The sequence below is a fragment of the Lolium rigidum genome, chromosome 6, assembly GCF_022539505.1.
Source record: "Lolium rigidum isolate FL_2022 chromosome 6, APGP_CSIRO_Lrig_0.1, whole genome shotgun sequence".
Classification (NCBI taxonomy): Eukaryota; Viridiplantae; Streptophyta; class Magnoliopsida; order Poales; family Poaceae; genus Lolium; species Lolium rigidum.
In genome coordinates, this window is record NC_061513.1 from 217,475,430 (window position 1) to 217,499,388 (window position 23,959).

The 23,959-nt window shown below is 45.2% G+C and overlaps 1 protein-coding gene and 1 pseudogene across 1 annotated transcript; one reads left to right on the forward strand and one right to left on the reverse strand.

The window, feature by feature from the left end:
• Positions 1 to 10,565: 10,565 nt before the first annotated feature.
• LOC124665020 lies at positions 10,566 to 12,648 on the forward strand (annotated as a pseudogene).
• Positions 12,649 to 14,867: 2,219 nt separating this feature from the next.
• On the reverse strand, positions 14,868 to 20,218 carry LOC124665019 (protein argonaute 4A-like). The gene is made up of 22 exons (XM_047202418.1): positions 19,934 to 20,218; positions 19,634 to 19,839; positions 19,398 to 19,551; positions 19,312 to 19,361; positions 19,036 to 19,169; positions 18,830 to 18,927; positions 18,661 to 18,758; positions 18,413 to 18,563; positions 18,215 to 18,331; positions 17,993 to 18,100; positions 17,842 to 17,904; positions 17,628 to 17,741; positions 17,382 to 17,550; positions 17,186 to 17,301; positions 16,947 to 17,081; positions 16,704 to 16,831; positions 16,533 to 16,598; positions 15,815 to 15,878; positions 15,604 to 15,745; positions 15,244 to 15,346; positions 15,116 to 15,147; positions 14,868 to 15,037 (listed from the first exon to the last, which is right to left on the reverse strand). Exons 1-22 carry the CDS (start codon positions 20,216 to 20,218, stop codon positions 14,868 to 14,870), a joined length of 2,703 nt encoding a protein of 900 aa, XP_047058374.1.
• Between the last annotated feature and the right edge of the window lie 3,741 nt (positions 20,219 to 23,959).

The following is a 23,959-nucleotide window of genomic DNA, read 5'->3' on the forward strand; positions in this document are numbered from 1 at the left end:
AGTGAGTGTGTGAGTGAGTGTGCTTGGTTGGTGGCTGAAATAACTCCCAGGTTATTGCCGGCGCACCTGGACCATGGTGCGCCGGCAATATATACCCCATCCGGCTATAGTTGCTCCGGGCCAGGCCCAGGAAACACTGCCGGCGCAACAGCCCAGGAGCGCGCCGGTAACAGCAAATTACCGCCGGCGCGCTCCTGGGCTGGTGCGCCGGCAGCGTTTCCTGGGCCTGGCCCGGATCGGCCGAGCCCATGCCAGGAATTTTCCCCGGCGCGTCTTCTCCGGAGGTGCGCCGGCAGTATGCCTGCATCGCCGGCGCGGCGACTTCCTGGTGCGCCGGCAACACTTTCCACCGGCGCACGTCCTAGGTGGTGCGCCGGCACGTTTTGCCTCCACCTATAAGCTTTTTCCTAGTAGTGACTGGAGCTTCTACAAGACAGGCCCAGGTTCATCGGCCTCGACCTAGAGTACACTTCAGACCAAGCAAATACCTCCATCGTTCAGTTCTCCTGACGAGCATGTCCTGGTGTACCAGTTCTGTAGGTGTGTTCTGCACATGCTCTTCCTTTATCCTTTTTTTTTAGAAATTATTCCTTTATCTTGGATCTGCTTTTCAATTTCTAAATAGATTAGGTTCTAACTTGTATGAAAACACGAACAAACTAACTTGTATGAAAATTTTGTTCTAAAACCGTAATATCCAACCAACTTTTATAAAAAAAAATTGATTGACCATGATATCTTGTTTCATACTTTTGGTACTCAAAATTTTGCATGTCTTGCACAAATTTTATGTACTTATACTCACCGATAATCGGCATGGATGTCAAGATATTAACATATAGTAACTGAATCTTAACTTGACACTTGAATTAGATCATATAGTCGCAACAATAATTCATGTTATTTTGATGTGCCTCACTGATGCAAAATCATTGTTTCACTGCAATAAGTATAACATTTATTGGAAGCAAAAATATGTGTATTGATTCAGCATATACTATCTTACAAGATTTATTTGTGTTAACATGCTGGAGTGCGGACAAGCAATGTCTGGCGCTGCGAGAATTCCTTCAACATAAAGGAATTTGTTTCACATCTGTTGACATCAGGGGTGACTCTATCAGGCTTGCTAAAGATGGAATTACAATTCCTGAACATAAGTGGATTGACATCCAGGATATGATCAATTTCAATGGTCCTGGCAATAGGAATGGCATGAGTGATTTGGCAGCCATCATCATTGACCCATCTTACAAAAACATGACGAGCGACTTCCCTACTAAGAGGCACAATCACTGGGAGTGGCAGCCATTACCTAAAGTAAACTCGAGGTATGTCGCGATTGATGGGTATGTGAGTTTTGAGTTGTACATGTGACTCAACAAAATCAATGATGGGCATCATCAAGCGCAACAAATTACAAGGGAAGTGGTTTGCGCTGATTGCAAGGAAGCAGCTAGGTTGGCCAATCTCCCTCCTGCCTAGCGCGACGACAACAAGTTTGTCGGGACCAACTACTGGGACTGGGTATCTTATTGCAACAGGCACAACATACCATTTGATCCAAAGAATATGTCACCAGGGGTAAAGTCCCTGTGGGAGCCTACTTCGGGTCTTCGTGGGATGGCGGTGCACGTGGTGAGCAAGCTAGGGCAACGACTGGACGTGGTGAGCTAGCAAGGGCAGAGCCTGTATCTAGTTGGGAAGTGCAAACAAGGATTCCCGACACACGAAGTGCCTACGAGAACAGAACTTGGATTGCCAACCCATGGGAGGCAGGTACAAGCCGCATCGGCAAGCGCATCAAGAGGGATGATGATAATTGGTGAAATAGGCTGGCGTTATATGTTTGCTAGATTGTACAGAAGTTTGGAATGATGATAATTGGTGAACTAGGAGTATTGTTTATGTGATGTAATTACTTTTGCAACAATGTGTATGAGGTTTCAGAACCATGCTTACCTAATTACGCTCAATATTTTCTAATTAATCAAGTGGTGATCGTCATCAAGGTTGAGTTGGGCAAGTTCAAGATGAGCATCTCAAGAGGATCACATGCTTGAAGCTTGTCATCCATTTGGTGATAATGGACATGTAAACATGTGCTTAATGAAGCTATCCCATAGTGGCGTATGGGGGAGCAAATCATGAGTCTTCACGAAACAACAATGATCAATTGATGCACTCCGGCTTGATGGAGCTTGAAGAGTTATCATCAAGATCAAGCGGGATGCGCAAGGCAAAGGTATGGCCTTACTAGGTTTTCCTTTTACAGATCTCAAGGTGGTTGTTGGGAGACCGGGTTATACGATAGATAGCCGCACTATCAAGAGGGGCTTTCGGTTGGGTAACTTGATCACATCGTCTTAGGGAGCTCAATCCTTTGCATACTTTGCATATCCCTATTGCTTCTTGGTGTTTCCATGCATGAGGTTCTTTAGCTTGTTGCTAGCTTTTCAACAAGCCCAAGTTCATCGAAAACGGAATCCGCATGCATCTTCTATTGCGTTTTCGAGTTTGGACGTCTTTACCGTTTCTTGACGTTGGGAGGCTCCCTCTCTAAAATCATCTAAAAATATTTTGTGAGGAGGCTCCCTCGTTTGGACGTATTTATCATTTTTGTTGGGGTTTTATTTGTCGTTGTCTTTCCAACAAAATTGGTTTCATGTCAATCGGAGTTCGGGAGCATTTTCTGTTTTAAAAAAAGACTTTCAGGGGTCCTCGAAATCCGGCCCACCGCCCGGCCCCACCGAGCCCCCCACCGGCTTGAACTAGCTGCTGGGTTCGTGCACACCGGGCCCGCTCTAGGGGTCCCCCGGTCCATGACCGGCTCCTAGCCCGGTGGCCGCCGGACCGGCCGGCCCAGCGCCCGGTCGACCGGCCTGCCCCTGGTTGGACCCTTTTGGCTGCTGCGCAGCCCACCCGCTCCCCATCCGGCCTGTGCGCTGGCATGTCCGACGCCCGGCCGGGTGGACCGGCTAGGCCGTTTTTCTGCCCGACTTTCTCCCCAACGGCTCTATTTTCCCTAGGCTATAAATAGGCCTTCTTCCACCTTGGGCTGGAGAAGTTCTTCCACTCTCCCTCCTCCATTGTTGACTTCGAAGAACTTGCCCTATCTCTTGGTTCCCCCATGATTCTTGCTCATTCTTGAGGGATCTAAGAGAGGAGATCTAGATCTACAATCCCCACCAATCCATTTCTCCTCTAAGTGACGGAAACCCTTTGGATCTAGATCTTGGAGTCATTTGTTGATTTCCTCCAATGTTCTTCCTCTCTAATCTCATCCTAGATTTTGTTGCTTTGGTGGGATTTGAGTGTGAAGGATTTGAACACCTTTGGTGTTCTTGCTTTGCATCATTGCAAAGTGTTGAGCTCTCCACCACGATTAGTTCAAGTGAGAGACCGTGAGCTTGTTACTCTTGGAGGGTGACCTCCTAGTTGGCTTGGTTGGTGTCCCGGTGACCTCCTTCGTGGAAGGTTGTGAAGGGGCTCGGGCTTCTCCTTCGTGGAGCTTGTGAAGTGGTTGTGGAGCTTGCCATCTCCGGAGTGGAGGAAAAGCTAACCATAAGGAAATGGGCTATTCCTTCGTGGGATAGGTTCGGAGAAGAAGGTGAGCCTTCATGGCGTTGGGAAATCCTTCGTGGAATCTCCACCTCTCCAAACGTGACGTACCTTCTTGCAACGGAAGGGAACAAGGGAATACATCTTTGTCTCCGCGTGCCTCGGTTATTTCTATACCCGAGTTTACTTTCCCTTGTGATAGCCATCGAGCTTGAAGTATTTATTATATCTTGCTATCTGTCAACACCCGGATTTTTAAGTCCAGATGCCTGTTATGCCATACATCGCAATCCCAGGAATATTGTTGTTGCGAGACATAACAGTTGAATATCATAAGTCATCATTCATTACATATCATAGTCGTCTTACAAATAGATCACATGATCCAATATTACAATAATAGTTGAACTATTGTTTCAACACACATCACAAATACATAGCGGAAGCGTAGTAGTAGTAGTGGACTATCTAATCCACAGGCCAACGTCTGACGTCAGAAGATTCCCTAGTTGTCGTAGACATCATGGTTGCCGTCATCTTGATAGTTCTGCTCCTCTTCATAGTCTGGCCATTTGAATAGCCAGGGACACAGCCGTGAGTACTTTAAAGTACTCGCAAACTAATACTAATGTAAGTACTAACAATTCTAGTAAGGGGTACTAAGCTCTAGTTTATTTGCATAAAGCCAATTTGAGTTCACAAGTATTTGAGAAAAACTTATTCAAGTGCTAGACTAACTCAAGTGGGAACATTAGTGTCATTCCCACAACTCAAGTTGTGATTCAAAAACAAATCACATTCACCATTCACTTCACCAACATTTTCAAGAATCTGACACTGGAAACTGTATGGCCTTTCCAACCGTCCATAACCGTGGACACGGCTATTCGAATAGATTTACACTCTGCAGAGGTTGCACACTTGTGCCACAACATTTGATTTCATCCGTCGGGATTTCCCCGAATCATCATAACACGGTACGCGATCAACCATAACCTTTCACTTACAAATCCTAGTATGAGCACCTCTCCCCATGAGCTTGGCCTCCCAGTGAAGACCAACTGTCAACCTGGGAACTGCACAGGGCTTGGCCGTACAATTCACCTCAATTCACATCATTTCTCAACAACGGAGGCAGCCTCGGCATAACCCCTATGATGTGTGTTCAGAGGGAACCCATACTAAGATGCATAAACTTCCAGTTAAGCCCTACCCATAATCAGATATTGTGGGGGTACTCAATATTGGAAAGCTATCGCATTCAAACCAATATCAGTTTTATATCAAAAATCACCATCTTCTCTTGGTCATATTCACCTTCAAAAATCATTCAATGAAATGACTTCATCATTCCAAGGTTTCAAACTTGTTTTCAAAGTCATATGTTCCCATCTAGAATAGTCAAGTTTTAATATTTAGCACTAGCACTAATCATGAGGGGTGCTAATCTGGCTGGGCTAGCTTGAGACTAACTTTACTACTCTAGTAACCTCCTTTAACTTTGACCAAAGTTAACTATAAAAGCAACTCTTTGAATAAACAAGTAAAAACTTGTAAGGTAGAAACTTGGGATAGGCTTATGGTAAGAAAGGTAAGAATCATGGTTCCATGCCCCAAGGGGCTCTGCACTTTGCAAGAATATTAGCTTGCAACATTATAACTTGCAATAGTCTAGCTTGCATTGGTGTTAACTTGCCTTGGTAGTTGAGGTGATCAAAGTGCTCTTCTTCTTCTGGGTAGAGTCCTTCCTCTTCCTGGTATTCTCCGGTACTAGCGTCTATACACGAATACGAGGATACAATCACCAAACAATACTTAAGTAACCTTAATTAGCCTTAATGGCTCACTCCAAAAGATCTAGCATCATCACTTAACATTGCTACCTACAATTAATCTAGGGTTTTCTTACTTAGTGTTAGAGAAATAATTTCTTCTCATTATATATGTAAATGATAGTTTCCATATAGTTTTTGAGGAATGATTTCCTCTCATTGAATCTTCTTAAGATTTAATTTCCTCAAGCAATTGTACATGAAATCATGTTGACATAAGTCCACCATTCATCATCATCATTTGAGGAATTGATTTAAATGAGGTAGAATACCTCATACCATTTAATAATGCCTATTATGATTTAAATTCACCAAGCATTTCATTTGAGAGTATTTGACCAGGGGTCAATACTTCATATGAAAGTATTTGCGACAAGATTTAAATGAAGTGAAGCACTTCATACAATTTGCATAATAGTTTTGGATAATATCAACTAAATAAACTAGCCATATTGTCCATTAATTAAACTAAGGCATGATCATGCAAAGTGACCACACCATTTTCTTGCATAAACAATTAGTTTAAGTCAAATGTGAGCTATTGGAGTTGGAATTAACTTAATATCTATTTTGGTTGATTTTTAATAATTATTTGAGTAGGGAAAAGTCCCTGCCTTCTTCTTTTTATCAGATTAATTCTACAACTAATTTTGAGATGGGACCAGTGGCATAATGTAGATATTTTCTCTAGCTTTCCAACCACATAAAATTCATCAAATTTGGTTTGGTAGATTTGAAACTATTCAATTTCTAAAATAGGTTCAGTATTTAAATTTCTGCCAATTTATTTAACCAGAAAATGGAGAAGTGGGCCGGCGGGAAATTAAACGGGCCGAAAGATTCAAATCTCTGGATGGCCAGCCCAACGAACGTTGCGGGCCTGCTGACAGCAGGACCCACCCGTCAGCGAGAGTACTCACCCGAAGCGGTACGCTGCAATGCGCACCGTTAGATCAGAAGGGGATCGAGCGGCTGGGGTTCGTCGTCTTCGTCGACGAGAGAGGAGGCGCTGGCACGGCGGAGTAGGGGGTCGACAGCGAGCAGAGACTCCGGCGAGCGGCGGCGTTGATGCAGCTGGTCGTGGTCGACGACGGCGAGCTCGATGGTGGTCGCGGGAGCTCCGGGGAGGGACTAATTCGTCGGCAATCTTGCAGGGTACTGGCGGGCTATTCCGGCGAAATTCCGGCGAAGGAGGGCTCGATCGAGGAGGGGAAGTGGTGGAGGAGGATCAGGGAGAGGAGGGGAGCAGATTGGTGTGAAGAAATCAATCGCGCGAGCTTCCCTTTTATAGGGTTTGAGTGGCCGTGAGGTGGGCGGCGAGAGCGACAGCAGAGCGGCGGCTCAGGCGAAGGAAGTGGGTCGGCGACGTCAGCGCGAGCTAGGCGGCGTCCAGGCGGTGCTAGGGAGCTAGCTAGCTAGGTGGGGGACGGTCTGGTGGCGACGCATTGCGTCCGGGTCTGCGGCGGCGTTCACGGGATCTTGCCGTCGTCTCCAGCGGCGGCGGTCCAGGGTCGCGGTCGTGGGCGTGTCTGGCGCGTGTGAGGTGGCGCTGCGATGCTCAACCCGTCGAGGGAGGGGCCAGGGCGAGCGCGTGCTGGCGGGGCGGCGCGCGGCCAGTGACACCCACGGCATGTCTACGCGCGACGCGAGCGGCATCCAGGGAGGTTCTGGGCGCGCGTTTTCCGGCGAGTTCACGACATCTCCGTCGACGTGGCCGGTGCTAGGCGTTGTAGAGGGGTGAGGTGGTGCTCAGGGATGCCAGGGCCAGATGAATGGAGGAAGGAGGAGAGGGGGTGCTCGGCATGGCCATGCACAAGCATGCTAGTGCTTGTCTCCTTAGGGTTCCTGTGCGTGGTGAGGCAGAGAGGGGGCAAGGGGACCAGATAGGGTAGTTAGGGCAGGTTAGGGTTGGGTAGAGTCACTATTTCAAATAGTGTCACATAGTGCCATAATTGGAAATTGTGAATTTGGCCCAAATTTGTTTCAATTCAAATGGTTGCCCGATTTGAAAAGAGTGTGTTTGATTGAGTTAGACATGATCAGAGAAGATGAGTTGTGGTGGTGGAATTGTTGAATTCAAAGAATTGCAACAATTGACAAGTGTGAGATTGTTACCCTTGTTAAAATGTTGCAACTTTGGATGAGCATAGCTATTGATCTAGAAAGAATTTGGCATGGTGATCTTTACAAAAAGTGTTCACCTTGATGTTGTATTGGATGAGGTGCAAAGAGTTAGCCAGGTTTAGTTTGAAAATTTTGAAATGCAGGGGCTCAAAGCAGTGATCAGACTACAAATGGCAGTTTTGACCAATATCATATGTGAGCCAAAATTGCATTTGAAAACCATTTGATTTGTGTTCCTTTGATTCCAAAAGTGGTAATAAGTGTTTAGTAACATTATTCAACTAATGGTGAATACCAAAATGGCCTAGGATAAGAATTTATAAAAATGGCATAAACCATATGTGAGGGTTTTGTGATTTTCTAACTTTTATTCTTTTATTTTTCTTTGCTTTATTTTGACAAGAGTGAGGTTTATTTGGTGTTAGATTGAGTTGGGTGAAAGGTTCAAACCATTTTGAGGCAATGGAAGTGGTTAGGTCCAGATTTGATAATTTGGCTAAGTGCCACATATGCCTCTATGCATATGTTTGATTTTATTTTGTTTCTTACTTGAATTGGTTGGTAAGTGCTTTGTTGAGTGTGTTGAGGTATTTAAATTCATCTACTCAAGGTAGACAAGGCAAAGCTCATCATTTTCAAAAAGTAGCCATAGGCTTGCATATGCCTTTTTCTTAAATAAGATCTTTTCTTTTTATTTTATTTTTCAAAGACTGGAGACAAGAGGGATGAGGTTTTAGGGTTTAGTAAGTTTTGCAAGGGTTCACCACCATTTTAGCAAAGTAAGAAAAATAGAGTTCAAAACCTCCATATTAGGGCTATAGGCCCACATATGTCTTTTTCTTTTATTTTGGTTCCTCAAAATAGATCCAAAGGATTTTTGAGGAGGTTAGGGTTTAGGGTTTTTCTTATTTGATTTCTTTCTCTTTTAATTTTATTCGGTTTGTGATCTTCACTTGATCACTTTAGGGTTTTAGGGTTTATCACCTAAACATAATAACACTCATCATGGCAAGAACACAAGTATTAGGTATGAGCACTAAGCATAGCACTCTATTTAAGAAAAGTTTTTGTTGGTTCTCATTTTTGGAAAAGGAAATTTATTTTCTCTTTGTTTTGAAATTTGGGGTGTTACACTATCACTTGTTGTTCATATATATATTGTGCCTATCTTGCTTAGCTCTAGTTGTTGTTGTTGCACTTAGTTGAGCCTATCATTTTTAGGCTTTGTGCTTGTAAAATAAACATTAGTTTAATTCCCCATTCTTACAAGCCAAATCCGTAAGAGTTTTTAAAACGCCTATTCACCCCCTCTAGGCGACATCTCGTACTTTCACGTACCGAGTAGCCCATCCACAACCTCCCTCTCCCACGCATGCGACGGCAACCCTCGATGACCAGATGCACCTTCGTCTTCCACACCTCCAACGACGCATGCGCTTGCCTGTTCCACTGCCTGAAGTGCAGTGAGAAACCTCCATGCTCCAGGAAAGGCCGCTCTTCCACCTGATTCCTACCCTCCGCCGAGGCAAGTACCACGAGGAAATCCTTCGGCCGGTGCAGATGGACGGAGAACCCATCCGCAGGCAGCCCGCGTCGACGCACAAGCGCCTCATGGACGTGTGCGCAGGTGACCCGTGGCCTAGCTGGCTAGCCCCACTGATGTGCACCACCATGGCGAACCGGAGCTTCCGCTCCAACTCGTCGATCTCCGGCGAGCGTTGCACCACGCAGAGCGGCACCGCGACGCGCGCCTGGTCCAGCGGCTGCATCCGTGATACCCTACCAATCATAGGTCGATGCGTGTCCTCCCCGCACCTGGGAAGCGCAGCGTGGTCACCCTCAGGCAAAAGCGCCGGCTGCCTAGCCTCCACACCTGGGACGGACCTGAACTGCCCGCTCGCCACACCACACGAAGGAACGTCACCGCGCCGCGCAAACTTGACCAGCGCTAGCCTCCTCAGCTCCTCCTTCGACTCTGGGCTCCTCGGCCTGATGCATCCACCAGAGCCATGGCCTTCGAGGCCACAACGGACGCACACCGTCTCAAAAGTGGAGTCGACCTTGCGGTGCCCCCCCCCCCCTCGTACATTTAAGCAACGACCTTTCCACTCCAGCGGCACCGGCTGCCACGCCAGGGCTGCCGCCCTCTGCTCTGCCTTACGTCGCCTCCACGCTTTCTTCTTGGAGACTGGCGGCTATTGCCACACCAGCCTATCCTGCACCCTTCTGGCACTCACCGTGCCCGGCATCTCAGCCTCCGCCGCCAACGCCAGGTTATTCTCCGAGCCGCTCGCTCTCTCTCACCTACCAACGGTTCACTCGATACAATATTTTAAACGTTAACAATCAATCAATCAATCAAAGATCTTCAAAATAAGGTTACATAATAAGACGGAGGATGCTTGTTTTACCAATAATCTGCTGATCAGTAACCAACGAAAACAAAAGATTTGAGTAATTTAATGTTTAGGTGAAGTGGTATGATAAAGAATATATTTTTTTGCTTTTTTTTTTAGCTTGGCCCGCCCATAAATTTTTGTGTAGCTCCGCCACTGGACAGTTATATGGGCAATCGTTGCTACTAGATGGCATAACCTTTTGCGATAATTTTTTGAAAATAAAGTTAATAAGAGCAATCGGCCTAAATCAGTAGCTATGCCACGAAATCAGTAGGACTGACTCAAGACCCAACAACCAACGAAACCCAAGGCAGCAGCGCAGCCCGGCAACAGAGCGCGCCCTCCTCTGCTCTGAACCCTACCACGAGCAGCAAAACCGGAGCGGCTCTGGCGCCGGCGCGCACCGCCACTGGACACCAGGCGACCGCGACGCGTCCGGGCACCCCGTCATCCGCAACCCGAAGACCGCGACGCCGTCTTCCACTGCGCAGACCTAATCCTACCTCGCCGTTCGGAGGAGACTGGAGTGCTGGGCGCAGACGCAGCGTCCAGCGGGGCGGGGCGAGCCGTGGGCGATTCATTCAGGCTTCACTTCGGTTGTATGTTTGAGCGAATGGATCCACTGTATTTTACTTCTTTGAAAGAAGAAATGGCAAGAGGTCTGAATGTTAGTCTGGTTCCTGTTGATCATTACTAAACTGAATGTTAGTCTGCTTCCTGTTGATCATTACAGTAGATACAAAATGGTCTTTCACAGTAGCATTACTAAACTATGCCTTCTCTATTGCTGCGGGCACAGTTAAATCATTCACATCCAAGCTTGGCCTGCAATCGGAATCCGCTGAAATTGATGGTCGTATGCAAACATGCTGGAGGAGACGCTGCAGGGTCAGTAATGCACACACAGACTGCATATAATTTGCATATAGCTGGGACCAATGGGTAAATCTTCCATCATAATAAATGTAACTAACTCAAGACATGTGTTTCCCATCCCCAGGTGTGGATTTAGCTGTTCATGCTGCTAGGCATTTTCAAAGGCAGGCCTCACACGACTTCTGCCGTCTGCCGGTGGGTTTACCCATGGACAGCTTCAGTCATGCACAAACACAGCCATCTCCTCTGGTACCGTTTCGGCAACACCATCATTTTCATTGGTCCATCTATGTATGGAAAATTTCGGCACGCACTTACCACGCAAGAGATCAAAAAAGCAAGGGGGTCACGACACCTGCGATGCACTGAGAGTTTTGCATCTCGTGCCAGGGAAGGGATATGATGGCAAAGAGGAAGGTCCGTCCCATCACCGCATTATCAGCGACTGTATGCATGACATCTTGGGAGTTCAATCAGAAAATCATGGTATGAAGAGTGGAAAAATACAATTTGTTAACTCAAGCAGTAGTCCAGCGCAAATTTTACCCAATACCATTGATTCCCACGATGTCTCCACGTGTCCTTTCATGAACAAACACGCAAAGGGAAACAAGTTTATGCTACTTGTGGAGTTGCATAGCAGAGGAATAAGTGTGGATGTATCTGTTTTAACGTCTCCCGTGAGTTTTTGTGCTGTTAAGCAATCCATTAGGAGAGGTGCTCAGCTCCATGCCCTACTGATGAAAGTTGGCTGTGACTTGTCTGTCTTTTCTGGTACCACTCTGATCAGCTTATATGCAAGGTGTTGTCAATTGGAGAATGCTTATCAGATTTTTCGGAACATGCCAGTTAAAAATACTGTGTCGTGGACAGCACTCATTTCTGGTTATGCCCAGGATAATCAGATCGAGCCATGCCTCCAGGTATTTCAGTTGATGATGCAGTCAGCATGCAGGCCTAATGACATCACATTTGCCACTATCTTCAGTGTGTGCACTAACCACGCACTTCTGGCACTTGGTAGAAGTGTTCATGGTTTAGAACTGAGAATGGGTTTTGATTTGTGTGTGCATGTCTCGAATGCACTCATATCAATGTATGCAAAGTGTGGGAGTATAGATGAGGCCCAATCCATATTTCAGAGGATTGCTGGCAAGGACCTGGTTTCTTGGAATTCCATGATCTTTGGATATTCACAGTATGGCCTTGCTGAGCGTTGCCTAAGCTTGCTAAAAGATATGGAGGCGGAGCACATAGTGCCAGATGTAATCTCTTTCCTTGGCATCCTCTCATCGTGCCGGCATGCATGCCTTGTAGAAGAAAGCCGGCTCTGTTTCAAGGAGATGATCCAACTTGGAATAAAACCTGAGCTAGATCACTACTCGTGTATGGTAGACCTCCTCGACCGGGCAGGATTGCTTGATGAAGCATGGAATTTGATCCAGGCAATGTCCATGTCCCCCAATGCAGTCATATGGGGTTCTCTGCTGGCTGCCTGTAGGATGCATGGAAACATTCCGATTGGCATCCATGCTGCGGAACACTGCCTTAAGCTGGAGCCAGGTTGTGCTGCAACTCATATACAGCTAGCAAATTTATACGCCAGCATTGATTGCTGGAGTGATGTGGCCAGAGTGAGGAAGATGATGAAGGAGAAAGAACTGAAGACGAACACCGGTTGCAGCGGGATAGAAATTGGTAGTAAGGTTTATACTTTCACTGCAGAAAGCAGATCAAAGAACCACCAAGTAAACAATGTGTTGGCTGCTCTTGACTGCCTACATTCTCATATGGTATACAAGTATGATGTGCTGATGGATGGTCTTGAGCTTGATGACTCTCAGCATTTCAAGTAAGTTTGAACACTGAATAAATATTGGTAGATCATACATCGCCAAAGTGATTTTGACATGAAGATTGAAGTCAATTTTATAGCAAAGATATGAATCACACCTCTATCTGAGAGATGATTCTGCCTCAAAGAGCTCATTATGGTGTTGGATATCAGTGTAGCCTTTCTTTCGTTTTTAGGAACTCAGTGTAACCTTTCTTGTACTCACTCAAACTTGAATCTTATATGACTAGATAGGGTCCAAATGTTGTTTACTCCTGCTGCTATCTTTGCTGTTATCTTAATTACATTCTTATGGATCATGATTTGAATGGTTTGTATGAGAAGTAATAATAAACAATTGGTTAACCATTATATTTTACTTATATTTCCTACAAATATTTGGATTTGTTAGTTGAAGCAAAGTAAAAATATAATCATATAAGATATTTGTTGTGTGCCCGAGCCCAATACTTTGTGCATAATTATACTGTGCATAACTATTTTTATAGTCAATGTTATAAGCTTTGATCATCAAGTATTGATTGTGCACACTAATTAATACCAGATGACTCCCCGTGCGTTGCAGCGGGAATTTATGGATACAAAATAATTGAGACAACTATTTCACATTTTCACGTAAAGAAAAATATTATATGAGACGGACCTCAAGATGCATTCAATTCTTAGTTAGTTGACGTTTTGAAACTCTGTTATGCAAAGCTGCAAAGTTCTTTAGTCTACATTCATGAGCATTATTTGTTATATTCTAGTCAAAGTGAATAACTGCAAGCGCAGTTGGGTACAAACTATCTCAGTTATATATCAAGCTTCGATCGAGAGTAACAAAGGGCGATAAGAGAAACATAAAAACATGGGATCATCCCGACACTCTCTTGCATGGTGCTTATCATACATGTTTACTGAAAGTTAAATCTTGTGAAGACTCTGCAGGAATTTATTTTGTATGGCATTGAACTCTGGAATGCACACTTTAGGCCTTCACACATGTCGACCACTTCCACACATATAGTCTACGGTGATAGTAGCTAAGAAAAATGGGAATAAACTTTCTTGTGCGAGAAGTTGTAAAAAACTAAATTAAATTTGTTTAAGACATATCGCCATGAAATAAAGCTCTTAGATATGAAAAAACTAAAATTTGTGAAATACATAGATATAGTGGCAACAAATATAACATAAGGCTTCTGTGTGTAGATTAGTGCCCTTGATCCCTGAAGGACCACAGTGATCATGTACAAAGCTGGTTGGCAGAAGATACTAAACAAAACAAAACCATACCACAAGGGAGCAAACGACAGGGGAATCTGAGGCTCGTGGAAGACTCCTATTAAGCTATTTCCTGGAGCATCAGGTGCTGCAGAAACCGTTGGACGACGGTAGCACTCTGGTCTTCAAAGATGAGCATAGAGATAGGAAGAGACAACGTCGACGTTTGCAGCCGAAGGGATGGAAACAGGGAAGACTGAACGGAAACAGAATCGGTAGAAAAAGTAACTGGGAAGATATATGGTTTGCAATCAAAGCACTACGCGAAGAAATAAAGGGAGGCCTTTGTAGGATCTGTTGTTAAAAAATGCAGCGGATTATGTAGGAGGCTTACATGACTTCGCATGCTATGGTTGGTGAGTGATGCTCAATGACGTAGATACTGGATAGCTTGCATGTTGAGAAAAATATCCTTAGTGGAGATGATCTTCTTAGTTATATAGGATTCTTTATATATATTCTTATACTGTGGCATATTACAAGCAAAAAATTATTGTCAAATTTGTGGATTGAGAGCTGTAATTCTCTGAAAATTCAAACATTCCTTGTGTTTCTGGTTGGACGTGGTACATATCTTGTTTACACTGAACCTTTATCGTTTGACAAATTGCTGGCAACATTTATAAACTGACAATCAGAATATGTTGGCACATAGAAATATGCACAAGATTCAATCATATTCTGATGATACCGAACAGGAGCCATTGCACAGCCTTTGACTGAAACATTTATAAACTTAAGACAAACAAAAGTTTAGATATGGAAAGTCCAACTTATTATTGGCGATGATCTCAGCTAGAAGTACCATGATAGCAACAAAAGGCTGTTCGTTTGATACGAGCAGCCAAGTCCAAAATCATAGTTCAGTTCTTAGGCATGAACACCACACCGATTTTAAATAGCATTTGATTCAAAAGTTTCAGTAACTTCCAATGATGAGCTATCTTCTTGTCCTTAGCAGAAGAACATTGATGATGCTACGTCGGGATGCAGACGAGGCAGCTCTGGCACCGGGGCAGGTTCAGCCTGGGTAGCATGGCTCGACGATGTCTCTGACATGTCATCCAGCCTGGTGAACTTCGCCACCTGCGCCGCTGCAAGGTGTGCGTAGTAGATGGGGGCAACTGAGAGGGAAAATCAGGTGATCAACAACACCCTGCTGTCATATCTTGCGAAATCAGGTAGTGGCAAATCTTGCTTACCTACTGAGATGGCTGTGGTGCTCCTCTGATACCTGAAACGCAAGCATTGAAATGTCAGAACGGAGGCGGCGATGATCAACGGAGGCAACGTACAACTGAATCTTTTGTAACTGCTTCAGTGCACATACACGTAGGAGAGGTTGTGCACGAGCTCCTGCAGGTCATCTGGAGAGAACCCTATATCATCATGGAGCACATGGTAGTGGGTTGGCCTTGTAGTCCCCTGGAACGCTCAAGTCACATGGCTTAAATTCAAATAAAGTGCATTACAATCAAAACGAAATGTAGAGAGAACATACAATCATGCCAGCATGAGCACACATGTAGAAATCATAGTTCCTGGGATGGCAGATTCCCTTATCTACAACAGTGCCTACACAGGCACAAGATACAAGGAATATTTGTGCAAAAGCAGAAGAAATGAGCTCGCTTGATTCATAGGATTGTAAAAAAGTAGGATGAAACAAAATATGAAACATGTAGGTTACCAGGTTGGACATTATTCACTTCGTTACGATTACGTTCATTGGGCAGGAAAAATCTAGTGTGATGATTCTTCTGCGCAATTATTACCGTAAACTTGGGGAACCATTTGCCACCAAAATGCTTGCTACCAAAAAACTTGCATGCCTGCAACAATTAGAAAGATGTTACTAGCCAGAACTGGCTCAAGAGAAATCGCATATCCTTTATGTTTACCTCAGTGATCTTAGTTAGCTCATCAGTCAGAACCATATTAAACTGGCACTCGCTAACACCATCCCTAAAATCAAGACAAGATAATTAATTAGACACAATCAGAGGAGTAGGGAATTCTGGCTCCTGATCTCCAGTGCCCTCTTTATCTTAAAAAATTGAAAATCATTTTTATGAGTTCAAAAAATTGTAAAAAAAATATGGATGTACCCAATGCTGTATTCTGCAGGAGTCCAAAAACTCAAGTTGAAATACTTTGTATTTCCAGCTACACAAAAAATGGAGAATGTATGGATCTGAATATAGTGAACAATGCTTATTTTCAAAACTCCAAAATTTATCAGATTTGTCATTTTTGTGTAGCTTAGAGTTTATAGAATTTAGTGTTGCAATTTTTCATGCTTGTAGGATACATCATTGAATACATCTAGAATTGTTTTTCAGAATTTTTTGAAACCTACAAATATGATTTTCGAATTTTGTAAACAAAGGGAGCATGGAGCTGGGAAGCCCAAGGGATTTTTCGCAATCAGGGCAGCTAAGTAAATTAGAGTGGTTGTTGGGTATTAGAGTAAGTCTGCAATCTTAGCACTGATAAATAAAGGGTGTGAGTATGCTGAGGGGCAACAAAAAATTAATTCACTTATTTGTACAGAAAAATATGGTGCTTAGGAGCAAAGTCCACTAGCATTTGCACACATTAATCTCAGGAGGAACTAACCTGAAAATGATAATTTGTTCTGGTGTCTGGCCTTTGCTGTTATTGAGGAAGTCAATCAGTGATTCCCTGAAACATTACAATTCCAGTAAGCAACAAATGAAAGGCATATGATTAGGAAGCACTGTTATTAAAATGTGAAAGTTGTCTCAAAGCCAAACAGAAGCATCTCACTTAATGAGGCCCTGATCGTCATCTCCAACTTGCTTAAACAAGTTATCAATACTTTCCTTCCTGGGTGCCTGAGTGCGTACAGAAGCTCTGTATTTTGAGATGAGTGGCCACCCCAATGAACTAACCACCTAGGTAACAACCAAAAACATCCGGGTGCATCAGAAAATTGTCGTTTTCAAAATCTGTCTAGGACCATCAGCTGACACTCATAATATGGAAACATGAGCAAAACTATTTACTTACTGCAGCAACCGATGGTACGTTAGATCCCGGTGAACCATGTGATACATCCATACCAAAGATGATTGTTTGAGCTTTCAACACAAGAGGAATGGCACGTGTTGTTTCATTTTTCAGCAATGAATTCAACCCGCCAAGCTGATAGGCAAAACAAACAAAAACAACGAAGAGTTCAGGTTGTCAGCTAATAAATCCAAGTTATATGGTACATTGAGGATGGCAATGCAGATCATGACGCAAACCTTGGCATTTATCTTTAGCAACACATTGGTGAGGTACTGATCTTTGATGTTGGCAGGAGGAACCACGCATTGGGTAACAATACCATGTTCTGCAAGGCATTTGCGCTTCCAAAGTCCTGATAAAACAAGAAAGGTATGGATGCTAGAAAGAGGCATAAGAAATCTTGTTTGCAAGTCTTGAGGTAGAAAAACAAACCATAGATATCAGAGTTTTTCTCTGGAAGAACACACAGGAGAAACCCTGGTTTCTGTTGTTTGAAACTTGATTTTATTTGCTGAAACACATCATCCACCCTTTTTGCCGGAGTTTCCCATTTCATTTGATGCATCTCTTCAATTACATCAGCAGCACAATCTTCCATTTTCTGCAAATCAAACTGGTTGAGTGATACCATGATTCCCTCAAAGAAAAATTCAATATTAGGTGAAGTGATGAACTTACAATTCCCTTCATGATACCAGCTTGGCTAAGGCGCTTGACAAGATCCCTAACATTGCATCTTGCAGAAAAATTAACAGCTCCCCAGGTCTTCACTTTAATGGGCTGAATGAACCTCTGAAGAATAGAATCAGGAATGTCATTCGCAACTGACGCGACAAAAAAGTTTACAGTAAATTGTGTATAGTGCAATCAAGAGGTATGCTCAGTCGCTCACGTCCTTATTGAAGTTCCACCTCCCATTAGGTGTATAAAGTTCTCTATCACGTGCAGCGCTTAACTGCACATTAAGAGATTCAGTTAGACGTATAGCAAGAAAGGGCCTGCACAGCATGCAATAAAAAACATTCGGTGAAGACTCTACAGACCTGTGGTGCCTGAAGAACTCTACCCTCAACCTGCATAAGCTCTCGAGCTATCGAAATGCCACATTCCCTCAGCATTGGCTCAGAATCATAGTTGTTGTCACGCAACGCCTAGCATGGATGGTAAACAAAAAATTAGGCTTTTAGTCTTTTCGATATTTTTCAGACCTTGTGAGCATATCTACTGCAGTTTGGATTCATGGTATCAGAGAATTTAGAACTTACACGAGACAAGCTCAACTTCCTGTCAAGCGGCTTCTGCCTGGATCCCTCGACGAGTTTTGACCTTTGCATCGTGGACAGAGACTTCTTGTACCTCTGCAATGGCACCAGCTGGCAAACCTGGTTGAAAATATGAAATGAGCACCAAGAACACAGAATTTAAGCATAAAAATGATTTACTACAAGAATACACACACAGACCTCCAGCGGGAGGTATGTTGGTCGATCTGGCTTCCCAACATTTAGACAGCGCAAGTGAGCCGACTTTTCCAGCCTCATAGACCAACGGTCCATGAAGTAATCATAGACAGTTATATCCACAGTACCGTTGCCATCTCGCTTCAGTGGGAACCTAAATCAAGTGAAATTTCATTGAAAAAAGATCACTTGAGATGAATATACCCTGTAGGCCTAAACTCACATATCACGATTCAAGAGTAATGTCTTACGTCTGCTCATTGCAATTTTTCTCGGACAATCCGACAATCTTCAATTCCATTTTTGTGTGAACGGTACTGATCCTTAATTTGTTCAGTGCACGCTTTGCCTAATATTATGCCCAAAGTTAAAACACACAGAGAGTCTAAAAATGTTTGAAGTCACTAGATTTTAACTTACTTTGACCCAGTCAATTCTGTAAGGGTCCTTGATATTCTGGTTGAAGAGCAGGAAATCAATCACAGGGCCAGGTTTCACTACCATTGTGGTGGATAAATCTGCACAAATGAACGATCAATAATGCATGCAAGTATTCACCGTCAATCTTGTAACAAACTAATTTACCAATAAGCTCATGCAAATTGGATTCTATGTTATAAACGTACCAACGTTGAGTGAAAGCCCATTTTGAGTGGGTCGAAAGCTAGAATGGAAACCCCGACAACCGAGCACGCCGCCACCCAAGTCTATGGAACCGAATTCGCAACGGAAAAAAGACTGTTTGACTAAGAGACAACCCCTGTACAGGACAAGAACAACATTGAAACTGACTACATGAACATGAAAAGGCTGGTTATAAAAACCTAGGGACAAGTGTCATCAAATGCTTAGCAACATTTGGTAAAAGATCGGGAGGTTGTTCGAAAAGTTAAACAACATACTGTCTTGCGGAATGCTGCCTCAGTATGATGTCGAGAACCCGAATAGCTTCCTGCGAGTTCTCAGATTCCTGACCACCACGCAGGACCTGGGCAATGGCACTCATCGGAATCCTTGCCGCAGAGGTGGAGGCTATGGCTATCTCCACCTTGAATCTTTTCGCATACACTGCTCGTTTCATTCTCTTCTTGTCACTTGGTCCTGGACTGCCATCTCCTCCGGGGCTCCGGCTCGTTCCAGTCCTGCAGGTTTATCATCAAGACAAGTCCCAAAAACAGCAATAGATCGATTAGCTCAATGGATTCGAACAGATCAACTTCATACTTTCCCGATGAAGCGTCGCACAGAACTACGTCGAACTCATTGTTCTTAAATGGGAGAGGCCCAACGGTGAAGAGACCCTTCTCGCCATCATAAGCGAATACTTTGTGCGCGAGATGTGAGGCATAGGTCTCGAACAGCCGCTTCATCACCTTTCTGCCCATGCCTTCTCCGAGAGCTAGTTTGCCGTCCTCATACTTCAGAGTCACCTGTGCTCAACATGACGGAAAATTCAAAACAAATTGTGAAAAAGTCGCCATCAAAAGTAAACCATAGGATGAGATATGGGGTTGCCGTGGGTACATCATAGTGATAGAGTATCTGATCTGTTCTGGTGAGAGAGACTTTGAAATGGTTCGTGAGTAGCATTACGGGCCTCCCTTTTCTGGCATGCTGGGGTGGCCTTTTGATGGGAAGCCTCTGAGTCTTGGCCGTCATGCTGGAACCACCCTTGCCACCGTCAAATATTGTTGACTTGCTGGGATCGCCCTTGCCACCGTCAGACGCCGGTGACTTGCTGGGATCGCCCTTACCACCGGCAGACACCGGTGACTTGCTGGGATCTCCCTTGCCACTTTGAGACTCCATCTACACAGAAGAACACAGCAAAGTAATTTGAACAGTGGAAACCCTCGTGCATACGAATCCAAGAATCAAACGTTAGAGCAGCAGACCCTTTGATGCGTGAATCCTAACTTTGAGAGACAGACTCGTCGGGAAGGAGAACTCGTGCCGGCTAAAACCTCAAAACCGCCGATCTAGCGACTACCGTGCTACAGATCTGTCCTCGATCGGAGAAAAACGAAGAGAAATGCACAGATAAACAACTTCGGAAACTACTGCTAGCTCGGAAGCACAAAGAAGAGATACAGTAGAAATCCAAGAAGAAAAATGCAGGGAGGGGATCGATCGAGCTAGGTCGTCACCTGGTCGGCGTGGATCTTCGCAGTGCGATCAGGAATCTGGAGGAGAAGATCACCCGGCCGCTTCCTCTGTCTCCTCCTGGAGCGGGAGATGAAAACCCTCGTCTCTGGCTAGCAAGCTTCTCTCACACACCTCAGTGCAAAAACCCCCACGGTCCCCCACATTACAACCCCCCTGCCTGCTAATTTATTGGCAGCTTCCGAGCAAATACCCCCTCTTTGCCTTCCCCAGTGTGGGACCGACTGTCTGACAAGAGAGTGAGCTCGTCTTGCTGGCTTGTGGGCTCCGGAACAAGAGGGTCCCGCGTGTCATCCTCGGTCGATCGTAACTCACCACGAGAAGAGATTGTACACTGAGTGGGAGGAGACGCGCCGCCGCGCTTGCGAAGGCAGTCGCCGCCATCTGGACACGTCAAAACACAAGTGGTTCCGTGATATATTCATTTTTATTGAGTAGCAAATCGTTATATAATTATTTTACAGACCACCTCAATTCTGCAAACCCGTCGAATGCACTAATCTCCAAACAATGAAACAGGTTTGCATGAAACCTCCTTAGAAACAAGGAGAACCTGTCTTGGCTCGTCGACGCGTATGCTCGTGGATGAACAATAACTTCGTATCAAATGTTTACAAAATCGAAGGAAATCTGATCTATTTTGGCATTGTACATGTGTGTGTCTTTTACATATTTGCAAAAGTTTATACAGAAAGAAGTTTTTCACGGGCAAGAAAAACAAGAACAATCTTGTAAGACACGATTTTTTGAGCTCCAATTTGTTTTTCAACACACATGTTGCAAAATACATAATTTATCTAAATATTAATTTATGAACATAAGATATGAAAAATATACGATATTAAAGTTTTCAGGCTTTCACGCAGGAGCATGTGCTCGGGAGGCTTGCTCCATTTTGAATCTCCACCCACCAGGAATCGTCCTCTCCAAGGCAACCCAAGCACGAAGTTGGAAGCGCCCTCCACCACTGTCACATGCCGGAGCGGTAGGCAGGGCCCTCCCCAAAGCAATGTCGTAGCAGCAGCAAGGAAGGAGGTACACACGGTGGCAGAGACACTGTCCTAGCGACCAAGCAAGCAAGCAGCAAGTACTCCTCGCCGCAGGCCGCAGCAATGGATGGAGAAGGAAATTTACCAACCAGCCTTTCTTGATGCGTTTCAAAAGCCTTGCCCGAAACCGCGCAACGAGCGCCTGCAACTACGCAGCCCAGGACGACGACGCCTGTACCTTGCCTAGCTACACCCCGTTGAACGCACCCAGTCCACGGCGCACCGACGAAAATGGCTCTTGCATCGAGCGCTCCGCAGTTCACCGGCGCATGGACCAGGTCCATCCATCCGACTGGGGAAGGGGAGCAGCTCGCCCTCTTTACCACATCGAGCGCGCCACTGGGCCTCTTCCCAGGCCGAGTGGGGGTCCGGAGCCGCCCGCTACTACGTCGCAGCAGCCCGCAGCTGTGCCTCCTTCCTGAGGCGGAGCTGCCTCTCCTGCTCCGCCAGGCCCCTGGCCTCCTAGCGCATGTCCTCCTCACGTCGGCGCATGTCCTCATCGTGCCGGCGCCTGGCCTCCTGGCGCCTCACCTCCTCCTGCCGGAGCCGGCCTCATCGCGCCGACTCAAGGCCTCCTCCTCCCGGCGGGCCTGGCCGAGCAACGCCCAGGCCTCGGCGTCCTCGACCGCCTGCCGGGCCTCCTCCTCCATCGCGGAGGTGCGGATCACCGCCGCGAGCTGCGGCCACTTGGCCTCCTCCTCCGCCATGGACAGCGCCAGAGCGGCGCGCATGTCCGGGTCGTCGTCCTCCTCCGGCTTCGGCACCAGCGGCGTGGGTTGCGCCAATGTCACGCCGACGCGGTCCGCATCCCCGATGTAGAAACCGTCGCGGTGGCCGGCAGGCCTCAACGCCGGCGCGATCCGCCGACTACTGTCGGCCTCGTCGTCGTTGGCGCCGGGAGTGAACGCTCTCTTCGGGGCCATGGCAGCGGAGTTGGGCGCGTGGGGTGGAATGTGGTAGTGGGGAAGTGGACTGGACAGGGACAGTCCTCCCATTCCACATTTAATAATAATCGCGCACCCCACCGACAGCTAGGCCCAGGGAGGCGAGCAGGCGGACGCGCGAGGACGACACGTCCCATCCGCGGCCACGCAAACCTAGCCCAGATTTGGACCGGGTTTGGGTCGTTCCGGACACCGCGGCCATCCGCATTTGGGATGCGTGGCCGCGTTGGGCCACGATTTTGTCCGTCGCGACCCATCTGGCCGCGCGGTTGCGGTATGGGTTGCCGCGTTGGAGATGGCCTAAGGGCATCTCCAGCTTGATCAACATGTTTATTATCAAATTGTTTAAATTTAATTATGTCACTTCTCAAGGATATAATCTTAGTAGGAGGATAATATTTTCAAATGAAAGCATCTTTGCATTTAACCCAAGAATCAATACTATTTTTAGGCAAAGATAGCAACCAATCTTTAGCTCCCCCTCTCAAAGAGAAAAGAAACAATTTCAGTTAATAATTTCTCCATCTACATCCTTATAGTTTTGCATCTCACAAAGTTTAACAAAATTATTAAGGTGAGAAGCAGCATCATCAGTACTAACACCAGAAAATTGCTCTCTCATAACAAGATTTAACAAAGCAGGTTTAATTTCGTAGAAATCTGCTTCACGAGTAGGTGGAGCAATATGTGTGCAAATGAAATCATTGTTGTTTGTGCTAGTAAAGTCACACAACTTAGTGTTCTCAGGATTACTCATTTAGCAAGATTAAAATAGAGCAACAGAAATAAAAACTATAATAGAAAAAAATTGTGTTTTTGATGAAAAAGAAGCAAACAAGACAAAGTAAAATAAACTAAGCAAAACAATAACAAAGTAAAGAAATTGGACGTGAGAGACTCCCCTTGCAGAAATCCTCTTTCTCCCCGGCAACGGCGCCAGAAAAGAGCTTGATGTTTTGCAGAGTATGCAGTTGGGAAACCCAAGAGAAAGGTATGATGAGCACAACAGCAAGTTTTCCCTAAGTAAGAAACCAAGGTTTAATCGACCAGTAGGAGAAACAAATCACTTCTGAAGGTGTTGCTGGCTAACTTTGGTAGGGCGCACTACCGGTGCCAGCAACAACGTGGAACCTGCACACAACACAACCAGAATACTTTGACCCAACTTACAGTGAGGTTGTCAATCTCACTGGTTTTGCTGAAAACACACGATTAGACATGTAGTGTGGAAATAGATGTTTGTTTGCAGTGAAATAAAGAGAACAATGCTTTACAGTAGATGGTTTTATCAGTGTAAAAGAAAGGATCGGGGTCCACAGTTAACTAGAGGTGTCTCTCCATAAAGATAAATAACATGATGGGTAAACAAATTACAGTTGGACAATTGACAGAAT